The sequence below is a fragment of the Myxocyprinus asiaticus genome, chromosome 11 (assembly GCF_019703515.2).
Source record: "Myxocyprinus asiaticus isolate MX2 ecotype Aquarium Trade chromosome 11, UBuf_Myxa_2, whole genome shotgun sequence".
Taxonomy (NCBI): domain Eukaryota; kingdom Metazoa; phylum Chordata; class Actinopteri; order Cypriniformes; family Catostomidae; genus Myxocyprinus; species Myxocyprinus asiaticus.
In genome coordinates, this window is record NC_059354.1 from 20,443,701 (window position 1) to 20,457,323 (window position 13,623).

Here is a 13,623-nt window from a genome sequence, read left to right on the forward strand (position 1 = left end):
CCCTGATCCCATGCTCCACGCAGTGCCAAGCCATGCCTCTAGACTCCCCCCAGCTTCCTATTGAACTTTGAAAATTATGCTATGTTTTATATGTTTTGTTCATTTGTTGGGGCGTCGGGAGCTGCCCTTTAGTGAGGGGGATATGTCATGTGTATTTTGTTGATTCATGTTTTTCATGTCTTTCATTTTGAAAAGTTTAGTTCCTGTTTCATGTCATGTTTTCCTAGTCATGTGATGTCCTGTTTTCCTTCCATGTTCATGTGTCTTGTTTTCATTGGTTTATTGTTTAATTATCTTGTTTAGAGTTCTGTTTGTTCATTGGTTTGTTCTCCCATGTCTATGTATTTAAACCCTCGATGTTTTCCTTTGTCCTTTGTCAAGTATTGTATATGCTTGGTACGCTGTTCACGTCAGGTTAAGTTTATGTCAAGTTCATGTTTATGTCTAATCAAGTTCATGTTTATGTTTCAAGTTTATAGTTAGGGTTTTATTGGATTTCACTTTTGTTTAATAAATTCGTCTTCATCATTGCCAATGCCAGCAGCTACATTACAATGGGAATATACACAACACAATAAAATAGGAGAAAGAAGAAATATATACTGTACGTACAAAGTATGCATATGAGTATGAAATAGTGCATAATGACAGATGTAGAGGTGGTAGCAGCAACAGTTGACTGGCAATATGTACATTGTGCAAGGTAAAGTGCAATTGTGCAGTAATGTTCACCTGCACAGGCTGATGTTATAGATGTGATGTTGTAGATGTATAATAATCATAATGCAGAGTGTAATATTGCTTCAAGTGTGTGGTGTTGAATAGTGAAACTAGTCCTGGTGTTGTCCTTGGTTCAGGACACAGATGACCTGAGGAAAGAAGCTCCTTCTCATTCTCTCTGTTTTGGCCATCAGTGAGCGGAAGCGTTTCCCTGACCACAACGAAGAGAAGAGTCCATTATTAGGATTGCTGAGGTCTTTCATGATCTTCCTGGCTTTGGTCCAGCATTGTTTGCTGTAGATGGACTGCAGGTCAGGGAGTTTGATGTTGGTGATGCGCTCAGCTGATCGCACCACTTTTTGTAGAGCCAGTCTATCTTGTTTTGTGCAGTTTCCAAACCAGGCTGTGATGTTTCCTGTCAGTGCTCTCAATGGTGCAGGTGTAAAAGTTTTTAGCACCATAGAGGGCAGTTTAAAGTTCTTTAAGTGCCTGAGGTGGTAAAGATGCTGACGGGCCTTCTTCACCATGGTGTTAATTTGGCAGGTCCATGACAGATCTCGTGAGATGTGTGTGCCAAGATATCGGAAACTGTCTACTCTCTCCACTGTGGCCCCGTTGATCATAATGGGGTGGTAGTTCCTCGCCTGCTTTGTGCTGAAGTCCACTCTCAGCTCCTTTGTCTAGCTGACATTCAAAAGGAGGTTGTTCTCCTGGCACCAGTCCTCCAGGCCTTTGATCTCCTGCAGATAGGCCCTCTCATCATTATCAGAGATCAGGCCCACCACAACAGTGTCGTCAGCAAACTTGACAATGGTGGTGGAGTTGGAAGTGGCCACACAGTCGTAAGTGTACAATGAGTACAGCAGGGGGCTTAGAACACAACCCTGGGGGGCTCCAGTGCTGAGGGTGGGGGGTGGGGGGGACATGTCTGCCCACCCTTACTGCTTGTGGCCTGTCAGTCAGGAAGTTGGAGATCCACTGACGCAGAGATGGGCTAAATCCTAGGTCCTCCAACTTGGTGGTGAGTTTAGAGGGAATTATAGTATTAAAAGATGAACTGTAATCAACAAACAGCATTTTAACATAATTTCCCTTCCTCTTGTCCAGATGATCTAAGACTGTGTGGAGGAGATGTGTAATGGCATCGTCCTTTGAGCGATTTGGATGGTAAGCAAACTGTAAGGATCCAGGGTGTCAGGTAGTGAGGAGGTGATGAAGTCTCTGACCAGTCTTTCAAAGCACTTCATCACAATTGAGGTCAGTGCCACAGGACGATAGTCATTAAGGCAGGAAGGTTGGGGTTTCTTCGGGACAGGAACAATGATGGACTGTTTAAAGCAGGTTGGAATTACTGACTGTTCCAGGGAGAGGTTGAATATCTCTGTGAACACCGGTGCTAGCTGGTCAGCGCAGACTCTGAGGACCCAACCTGAGATTCCATCTGGTCCTGCTGCCTTCCTGATGTTCACTCTCCGGAAAGCCTTTCTCACATTGCACTCTGTGATGGTGAATGTGTTTCCAGCATTAATGCTCTCCGCATATAAGCAGCCGTTATCACCACTGGCGCTGTCAGCACCATTAGCACAGTAAACTGCAGCCTCGAAGTGAGCAAGTGCCGAAGCGCCGTTTGCCCGGCACAATAAACGTTGCACTATTACCTGATGATCAAATGATGGAGAAGAGTGTTATGACCTGGTAGGGCTGGGCGATAAAACTGATATTGATATGTATTGGAGAGGAAAAAAATTGAAATCAATGATAAACTTCTGAGTAATTTTGATATCTAGTCGATGTTCTACATCTAGACGATTGGATCAGGTACAGTGCGTGTCGCTAAGCAGGTCGCTAGCAGGTGTCTGGATCGCAGTAGTGATATACAACTTACACGAGTAGTTCTTTTAATAAATCAGGAACAAAACCAGTGCAGACAACATGTGCAAATTAACCACTTTTACTGGGCACAATTAATTCTTAATGAATTACCCCCAAAATGTATAATTTTTGTGATGAGTTCAGTGAAAATATTGGAAGGGGAAGTACAAATCTGAACTACTTTTTGAGCATTTTTCAAGCTTTTTGATCTTAATATGTAAGGTGAGTGATATTTTGCATGTATTAATCAAATAAAAGATCACTCATTAGTCTCTAATCAGTGCGTGGGTCAAAGTAATACCACAGGCATTAGGTGAGACCAAAGCTGTGACAAAAGGAGAGACAAGAGGGGCAGCAGGATGAGATGGGTCTAGCCAGTGATGGACTGTGTGATTATTCAGCCCTGGAGGTGTAGATTTCTGGAAAAGAACGGTTTGTTGTGTTTGCTGCTTCTCTGTCAGTGTAATCACTCTGAATCGCACCACTATAAATCACCCACACAACACAGCTGCTGCTGCTGCTGCTGGAACAGCCACACTGGCTGCAAGAAAACACCTTGTGCTGACCAGGTAAAGTGGATTGAGAGGAGTGAGCGGCTTGTCAGAGATCAGTGATACACTGATTTTATGAGCTGGCTGGAGCATCTGCCATCAGTAGCTGTTTGTGTGTGTGTGTGCAGGTGTTAGCGCATGTTGAGAACATTTCATGTCAAAGCTTTAACCCCAAGCACCAATAGGATCAAGGCATACATTAATCTCACATATTCAGACTTTTGACCATTGGCATAATGTCTAGTCCACTTTGCACCTTATTCTGGCCAAAGGGGCAGATTTATCAGAAATAGTTGATATAACAATAACAGTCTTGGAAAATCTCAAATTATTCAAATAATGGCACCGGATGCACAGCAGTGTTTGTACGGGACCAACTTTACAGAAAACACTGGGGAAAAAAAGCTGAAATGTGTTTTGACATTTTAATCACAATTTATTTCCATCAAAAATGACTGATTATTTTACAGATATTTTACAGTGCAGTTTAATTCTGGACATTTTAGACTCCTTGTCTTGATTTTTATAAGGAATCGGGAGACAAAGTGAAATTTTATAATAAACAGTGAAATATTGTTATTGTAACAATGCTGGCAATGACAGGCAGACGAAGATGATGATGAAGTGTAGAACGAAAGTGCAGTGTTTATTTACATCAACATGAAATCCAGAAACCGTGAACAGAAAACATAAACATGAACTAAACTAGACATGACTTGACTTGACTTGACATGAAATAACTTGACTTGACTTGACATAACATGACATGACTTGACTTGACTTGACTTGACTATCAAACAACGTTACATAAACAATACCTGACAATGGACAATTGCAAACATGAGGATTAAATACATGGACAAGGGAGAAACATGGCAATGATAACCAATGACAAGACAGAACTGATAACAAGGTAACAAGACAATAAACGAATGAAAACAAGACACATGAACATGGAAGGAAACATGAAATCACATGAACAAGGAAACAGGAACAAACATGGCATGGAAACAGGAAATAATATGAGATGGAAACACTTTTCAAAATAAAAGACATGAACACAAAACATGAACAAAAACACATCTAGACATGACAGTTATAAACAGTGAAATATTCAGCTTTCTTTACATTATTTATGATTGATAGTACAAAGAACAAAAGATCTTGACATTTTCTATTAATAATATATGTACACTATATTGCCAAAAGTATTCGCTCACCCATCCAAATAATTGAATTCAGGTGTTCCAATCACTTCCATGGCCACAGGTGTATAAAATGAAGCACCTAGGCATGCAGACTGCTTCTACAAACATTTGTGAAAGAATGGGCCGCTCTCAGGAGCTCAGTGAATTCCAGCGTGGTACTGTGATAGGATGCCACCTGTGCAACAAGTCCAGTCGTGAAATTTTCTCGCTACTAAATATTCCACAGTCAACTGTCAGTGGTATTATAACAAAGTGGAAGTGATTGGGAATGACAGCAACTCAGCCACGAAGTGGTAGGCCATGTAAAATGACAGAGCGGGGTCAGCGGATGCTGAGGCGCATAGTGCGCAGAGGTCGCCAACTTTCTGCAGAGTCAATCGCTACAGACCTCCAAAGTTCATGTGGCCTTCAGATTAGCTCAAGAACAGTGCGTAGAGAGCTTCATGGAATGGGTTTCCATGGCCGAGCAGCTGCATCCAAGCCATACATCACCAAGTGCAATGCAAAGCGTCGGATGCAGTGGTGTAAAGCATGCCGTCACTGGACTCTAGAGCAGTGGAGATGCGTTCTCTGGAGTGACGAATCACGCTTCTCCATCTGGCAATCTGATGGACGAGTCTGGGTTTGGCAGTTGCCAGGAGAACGGTACTTGTCTGACTGCATTGTGCCAACTGTGAAGTTTGGTGCATTCCATGCTCCCAACTTTGTGGGAACAGTTTGGGGATGGCCCCTTCCTGTTCCAACATGACTGCGCACCAGTGCACAAAGCAAGGTCCATAAAGACATGGATGAGCGAGTTTGGTGTGGAAGAACTTGACTGGCCTGCACAGAGTCCTGACCTCAACCCGATAGAGCACCTTTGGGATGAATTAGAGCGAAGACTGCGAGCCAAGCCTTCTCGTCCAACATCAGTGTCTGACCTCACAAATGCGCTTCTGGAAGAATGGTCAACAATTCCCATAAACACACTCCTAAACCTTGTGGAAAGCCTTCCCAGAAGAGTTGAAGCTGTTATAGCTGCAAAGGGTGGGCTGACGTCATATTAAACACTATGGATTAAGAATGGGATGTCACTTAAGTTCATATGCGTCTAAAGGCAGGTGAGCGAATACTTTTGGCAATATAGTGTATGTCTATATTAATAATAAATATGTATCTATATGCACTTCCCAGCATGACGCTTCAGTCCCTTAGGATGAATTTGAGGGAAGGTTGGCTGAATACATGCGTCTGTATTCTGAAACACTACCAAAAAAAAAACAAAAAAACAATAATGTTATAAGCACTATTTTACCTACACTGCAAAACTGCCTGTTGTCTAGGGGTTGAACAGACTATCGACTAGTCAGCTTGAAGTTGCATAGTCGCTTACTATGTGATTTATTAAAAGGCATCTGTAGGAAATACAGTAAGCATGGAACCCTGTTCCTATGCACTCAAAAAACAAAGTGGCTCATATGTATTTAATAAACATCACACAATGCTAAGGTAACCTGCAATATATGCAAACTGGCCTTCAATTTTAACAGAAATACAAGTGCTAAGCATAATCATTTAAAAAGTCACCATGATCAGCACAACTTTGTGGGGACATCTGAACTGGTTGCTGTTTGCTCTTTGAAGAACACGATTTGTCAAAATTAGAAAGTGCTTCAAGTTGGAGTCCAGTGACATAACAAAATACATACCCATTGTCAGCTGCATGTTCGATCCTGTGGCGTGGCTAGTACCTAGTCAAATTCTATTAGATTAATATGCTCAACTAGTCCACTATTAAAAATCTGTAGATTTCTTTTAACGTCTATTTTAAAGTAGTTTGATTTCAAAGATTGATTTAAATGTTCTGTAATAGTAAACATCTTAAGGTTCTAAAAGGTATTGTAAAAATTTAATGGTTGCATTTAGAGAAGCGCTAGACTCTCTCTTTATGTGCAGTCCATCTGTCATTCAAATTTAAATCTATAGCTTTATTAAGCTATTGACATAAACTGGAGTGATAACTGAACTGTACCTGACCTTTCACTGTCATTCAATGGTTGTGGACTGTACTAAAGTGTTTTAACATCTGAGAAGTTGTTTTATTGTATGATCATTCATTTTATCCAAGTAAAATTAGTCTTAGACTACATCTGGAAGCCATGCTTTCTCATGAGCAATAGACAGGTGTGATGAGAAGGCTCTGAAGCAGCTGTCCGATGTGCTGAAGGGCTTTTGCAGTCACTTTGTATACTGTAGATAAACAAATAAATCAGATTGGCTGATGGATTACAAAAGAGTCACATTGATCAGTCGACCAATTATGATAATTTAGCTGCCGTCTCTATAAAATCTGTGTTTTTAATTTGCTGTCAAGGCTACTCTGGAATGTGTTGAAGTTTGGTGATCGAAGAAATAAACACAGTCGATTCCGAGCTTTTGAATGGACTCTAAATTCTGAACACCTCAAAATCAAAGAATCAATTCTATTTGGAATCGACTCCCAGCACTACAGAATATACAGATCTGCTAATGGATATCTATTTAATTTGCTACCAAGTGCCGGAAACTAAATTCTTTCACCACAAGGAGTGCATTTGTGGTGTCTGTATTCCAGACATTTGCTCCACTCTTGATCCTCCTCTTTGAAATGGGTCCTCAGCATTACAAGTAACCATGTTGAGTGTGTGCCATTTATGTAGCCCCAACTTTTTAAACTTTTTCAGCACTTTTGGCCATCATTGGCAAATACAGTGATTAGTTCTTCCTTAAAAGCAATCATTGTAGCAGCCAGATACCTTGTGACTTTGTTTTTAGGAGGGTTCAAAATGTGTGCACCCTGACTCTATAAGACTTCGTGAAGACAGGGAATCAAATTTGAGCTTGATGTTTTGGTATATCTCTTGACATTGTTGTGTGCAACATGCAACAGGGGGTCTTTGAATGGACTGTGGGCAGTACTTGGGTTTTCTGTCTGAGGATGCGACATAGCTTACATATGCAAACCCCCACAGACTCTATTTTTAAGCTCTTTAGAATACTTTTTGTTGACCAAGATCAGAATCAGAATGAGCTTTATTGCCAAGTATGTTTACACACAGGGATGGATTACTGACCGGGCCAATGACTGCCCGGGGGGGCCCTGGGCTTTAAGGTTGCGTGATCCAGTTTGGCGATCCCCCCGCTCAAAAACCCATCAACAATGATCCCCCCCCCCCCCCACCCGCTCAAAAACGTTTGGGCATGAAAACGAAAACACAAACCCCAACATATTATGTATGTATGTACAAATACAAATCTGTTATATACAGATGCAAGGGAATGTATAGCAGAAGAGTTGGATAAATTGGATAAAGTTGGTTAAATATTAATAGACTAAGCTGTGTATTGCACATAATTATTGCTCAATGGGGCAGTTATAACTATTCATGAGATGGATAGCCTGAGGGAAAAAAACTGTTCTTGTGCCTGACGGTTCTAGTGCTCAGTGCTCTGTAGCGCCTGCCAGAAGGCAACAGTTCAGAAAGGGAGTGGGCTGGGTGAGTGGGGTCCAGAGTGATTTTTCCAGCCCTTTTCCTCACTCTGGAAGTGTACAGTTCAGTGTACAGTTTTGAAGGGTGGGCAGGGAGAAACCAAAATAGTAAAGAGAAGACAGGAAATTGTTTGGGAGAAAGACAGGGGAATGGGATTTTTACTCCAGAATGAACAACACATATCCACAAATCTGGAGTATGTTCACAAACCCTTAAACCTTGGCTCTGACAAGGGGAAATTCTCACATCATGCTATCAGCTCAGCAACTTGACCTTGTAGGTAGCTTCTATACCAAGGCTTTGTTTAGGTTTTCATATGGGAGAGAATCTTCACCTTTCACCACAAGAAGTGGATTTGTGGTGCCTGTATTCCAATCATTTGCTCCACTCTTGATCCTCCTCTTTAAAATGGGTTACTGGTGTTAAAAACAACAGTATTGTGTGTGTGCCAGCTCATTTCAGTAGACCCACAAGCTTTAGTTCACACTCATATATCTATAAATATGACTCTGTCATTGAGAGGGTGAAACTGAGAGGCTTTATGGATGCAATACAATTTTTCCCTTTAGGATTTCAGTGTGAACAGCTGCATTCACTACCTGACTTAGCCTGAAGATTTATATATGCAGGCACAATATCAGCAGGAAAAATAAATTATGAGCCATTTGTGCATGTGTAGTCAGCCTGTAGACACAGGGGAGGGAGTCTGTGGGAGGCATTGAAATGCCTGAACATGTTAATATTAGCATGGCTTTTTTTCTTTACACACTTGCTTAAGAAAAGTGTTTAAAAAGCATGCTTTTGCTAAATAAATAAACATGGTGATGTGGTAAACCAGTGATGATGTTGCAGTCTCATTAAAATAGTTAATGATGTGCTCCAGTGGATTTCAATACTATTCAGTAGTTTAGGATGTTGCAGCTGAGTGTGCCATGTTCTGGCAAGCATGGATTTTTTGTGAAACCGTTTGGTTTACTTCAATTTTCAGTTAGCATAGATTAGCTCTTATTTTAGTCATCAATTTAGAAACATCTCAAGAACAATAATAATTCAAGTTATTTTTCGTTTTCTAATAGTGCTAAGTTTCCAAGCTTATTTATTTGTTTATTTGACATGCATTTTCATCACCAAAATGACATTCCATGATCAGATGTTTTTGCAACATTTATGTTTTTGATTCTATGTTAATCCATTCGTTTTAAAATGTTTATCAGATGTTTGGACATAAATATGGCACTTAAAAAAGAAAATGATGCATTCCAGATAATACAGTCTTTCACAGATATCTTTGTGGTGTGCGTACTGAGTTAACCCTGTTTTTCCGAAAATTCCAAACAACCATTTTGTTTGGGCCAAAAAAGACCCAGTAGTGTCATTTTTTTATACATCCAGAAAAAGTCCCCACATATATCTAGGGATCAGGATGCCATAGAGACTTTGGCATGATGTCTTTGACTTGGGCCAGTAAAAGCTTGCAACCATTTAGTAATGCCCTAGCAACCATTTAGCAACAGAAAAGTAACAAAACACCCAAATCACCCAAAATAATGTATCCTAATTGTTGTTGAGAATTAAATGCATTTTGACCAAATGCAAGATTAAGATTAGTTTAATTACTTAAGAAATAAAAAAATGACCTGAACATAACAGTAGGTATAAGCTCGTAGCTTTGAGCTAATGGTTAGCTTATTTGGTACCTAGAAGTTAAGAGTTACTGTATGTTTATGAAACAAATTAGCCCTAAGTTTCAAGAGCTAACATTTGTTCTTTCCTCTCCCTGTTTCTAGGTCATTGGGGCAGGTGTATGGGAGAGGACTGTGGAACTGGTGGTGTTCAATCCAGGACAGTGTGGTGCATCCACACCGAGGGCTGGACCACGCACCACTCCAACTGCCGGCACGCAGACAAACCTGAGAGCCAGAGGCCTTGCTTTAAAGTGTGTGAGTGGCACCAAGACCTATTTGAATGGGAGGTGTCAGAATGGGGGCTATGCATTCTAGCCTCCTTCCAGTCCAACAAGCTCAGACTGAGGACTGCAGAGTGTGTCACAGCACAGCACGGCATCCAGCAACGGAAAGTCCAATGTGTGCGCACCTCAAACCGAACGGCAGTCACGGAGAGGATATGTGAATTCTTCTCCCCCCGACCTGCACAGGAGCAGGCCTGCTTGATCCCATGCCCTCACAACTGTGTCGTGTCTGATTTCTCCTCCTGGTCCGGCTGCAGTAGGACATGTGGCACTGGGCTCCAACATCGAACCCGCCATGTGCTGGCTGCACCAATGTATGGAGGAGCCAACTGTCCCAACCTCACCCAAACGAGAACTTGTGCGAACCTATTGCCCTGCCCAGTTGGGGAGAGTGAACATCACTACAGCCTTAAAGTTGGTTCCTGGAGTGAGTGCAAGCAGCCGCAACATAAAGGACTCTGGATGAGTAGTAGGACCATGCTTGACTTCAGTTTAGGAAATACTGAGAGGAACACAGTGAAACGAAATATCCAGAGCTCGCAACACCACCATCTCCACCACCACCACAGCCTCAAGAGCTTGGACGTGGAGATCGGCTACCAGACGCGACAAGTTTGTTGCGTGCGGAACGATGGCAAGAATGCCATGTTGAGGTAAGATGCCCCCAAATGTACACAGATGCTTTGAGCGTGTCTGTTCAATTTACAATAATCTGTGTACAAACAATGCATGCCTGAGGGACAAACCTTCTGAGAACATAAACCCTTTTAAGGTCTAAATCCCAGATTATGCTCTTGAAAGAAAGGTACTGCTGCATCCTGTGTGAAAGGAATTTCCGTGCTGCGGGATTTTTTAAGCAGCGCTGTGAAGTGGGCCTTGCTAAATCGGTTAGTCCTCCATTAATCTCCTCCTTGCCGCCATACCGTACAAGGTGAGCGGAGAGACATGCCTGGCAGCAGCATGGGAGAACTGACCCTCTGAGCAGAACGTACTACAGCATGATGGAAAGGATTGAATTTACTATGTTGCTACAATCTTTGGATCCATAGCATGAGTTTGGAAAAGCAGTCAATCACTGTTTCGGTGTGCTTTGTGCCTTTTTCTTGTTTTGCCCTCTCAGTTTCGGGAAGAATTAGAAGTCGCTGAGATGTAGCTCATCCTCACAAAGAGTATGAATTTCCTTCAAACGGAGGATAATGAATGCTGGAACTAAGGCAGGCTTTGAACCTGACATTAAAGATGACTCCTTAGCAAAATATTGATTCACAGGCAGGCACTCTTGATAAAGGTTTTAAGTCTCAAGTGTAGACTTTCAAGTCTTTGCTCTATTTTACCTATTTCATGGTACAGTCTAGTGAAGCATGCAATGTAAGTTAAAGGGATAGTTCACCCAAAACTGAAAAGTCTGTCATCACTTACACACCCCCATGCCATCCCAGATGTGTATGACTTTTTCTTTTCTTTTTTCTGCAGAACACAATTTATGATTTTTAGAAGAATATTTCAGTTCTGTAGGTCCATACAATGCAAGTGAATGGGTGCCAACATTTTGACGCTCCAAAAAGCACATAAAGACATAATTAAAGTAATCCATATGACTCCAATGTTTTAATCCATATCTTCAGAAGTTAAATGATAGGTGTGGGTGAGAAACAGACCAATATTTAAATTCTTTTTGCTAGAAATTCTTTCCCCTGCCCAGTAGGGGGCAATATGCATGACAAATGTGAATCACCAAAAACAAAAGAAGAAGAATGTGCAAGTTAAAGCGGAGATTGACTGAGCAGGGAGGAGAATTTATAAAAGAGTAAAAAAAAAGACTAAACATTGATCTGTTTATCACCCACACCTATCATATCACTTCTGAATACATTGGTTTAAAGGTGCAGTATGTAACAATTTTCATGTAGTATTCGCCTTTTTTTTTTTTTTTTGCCAATGTGTGAACGGCTTGTAACGCAACTTAAAAAATGAGCCCTTCACGGACTTCCTAGGTTGCCTGTTAAAGCCTGTAGACTGATTTTCACACAAAGGGAGCTGGTTGGTTTTGCCGGGAAAATCCAAAGGATGTGACGTTTATGCACACTCCTGAGAGCCTTGCCTCAGTGCTTCTCTTTTGCTATTCAACAGTGACAACAAACAGTCTGCAACATTATCTTAGAGATGGAATACAGCAAACGGCCGGCTCCTAGCGCAACACCATCTTCTACACAAACTCAGAGTAAGCCAAAAAAAAAACAAAAAACATTTATCTATTGAATCCCTTCTGGCTAAGCGGGAACGTGATCGTAGTCGAGTGAAAACTAGAGTGAACATTGGCAGGGCATTTGATTCCTGGAGGGAACTTCGTTCAGTTTTGGGGATCAAAACCGACCCTGAATTGGCATTCTTCTTATTGGACAGGTAAGCTTACATAACTGCAAAGCATGTGAAATATAGTGCCATAAGGATTGATCTGTGTAATTTTAGCTAAACTACAATAACACATGAAATGAATGCTAGACAATGTTCAAGATAATGCAAAAAGACCCATTCATTAGTGTAACATAACTTGGTTATACAGAAAATAAATACATTATATTATTATAAAACAATAGCACATCGATATATCAAAATGACAGTTGTGATGGAATCACATCAATACATGAATTGTCAACATATTTATAATGTACAGTCTATTTTATAAACAGCTACTGTCATCATTCACCAAATTTAGCTAACAGCTATTGATGAAGCTGGCTAGCTAGCTAATGCCGACATAGGCTATCGTATAAATGCAGTCAATGTACAGTATCATGCAAAGAAAAGTGATTACTTCAAACTACAGTCTCACATAGCCAGACCTATAACCACACTTTGTTTTAACCCCGTTCCTGCACTGGAGAATCAATATAAATATAATATACATTCTCAAAGTTTGTAGTAAAACAATCATAACTGTGTAATTTTAATTATGCTACCACATCTGTCAGCATGATGCCGGTGAATCACGTTCAGTCTCTTTGTATGTTACGTCATTCTTTTGGCCGATGCTCGCTTGCACTCATCCCTATGGTGTGTGCATGAGCACGAGCACGAGCAACGGGTAGCTGGCTGCAGTTCACTTAATGGCCACAGGTGTTATTAATAACAAGGGTTTCTGAATCTTACATACTGCACCTTTAACAACTGGAGTCTTATGGATTACTTTTATGCTGACTTACAGTCAGGGTTGGGAGGGTTACTTTTGAAATGTATTCCACTACAGATTACAGAATACATGCTGTAAAATGTAATTTGTAATGTATTTCGTTAGATTACTCAAGGTCAGTAACGTATTCTAAATACTTTGGATTACATCTTCAGCACTGGTAGATTTTTTCACTTGTTTTGACTATAAAAACTCGGCCAGTACAGTAAGACAAAATACACATGTTAAAAATACATTCTCTGAAAAACCTAAATATCTTATGCAGTGTTGTTTCTAAAACAAGATAGATCAAATTGATCTTGTTTTAAGGATTTTTAGATATTTTAAAAGGAAAACAATAAAACAAATTATTATCAAGAATATGATTTTTGCCCTAATATCAAAGGTCTTACTAGAAAAAAGAAATTATGATCCAACGTGAATATTCTTGATAAACAAATATCTGGTAACGTGCATGTAAAATGGCTAGACACAGCATTTTAGCTTAGTGTAAAACTGACAATTTACACAAGATTTATTTCTATTTATTCTGCTCCAAACTTACTTCAAACTTCTCTCTCTGCTCGTATGAATGTAACACATCATAAGAAAGTGTTTCACTGCT

General features: G+C 40.6%; 1 protein-coding gene across 1 annotated transcript in view; it reads left to right on the plus strand.

The window, feature by feature from the left end:
- The window catches only part of LOC127447860 (thrombospondin type-1 domain-containing protein 7B-like), a 331,798-nt gene that overhangs the window by 115,215 nt on the left and 202,960 nt on the right, over nt 1-13,623 (plus strand). The window contains exon 4 of the mRNA XM_051710006.1: nt 9,648-10,482. Within this exon, the coding sequence (XP_051565966.1) occupies nt 9,648-10,482 (835 nt within the window). The remainder of the gene's footprint in view (nt 1-9,647; nt 10,483-13,623) is intronic.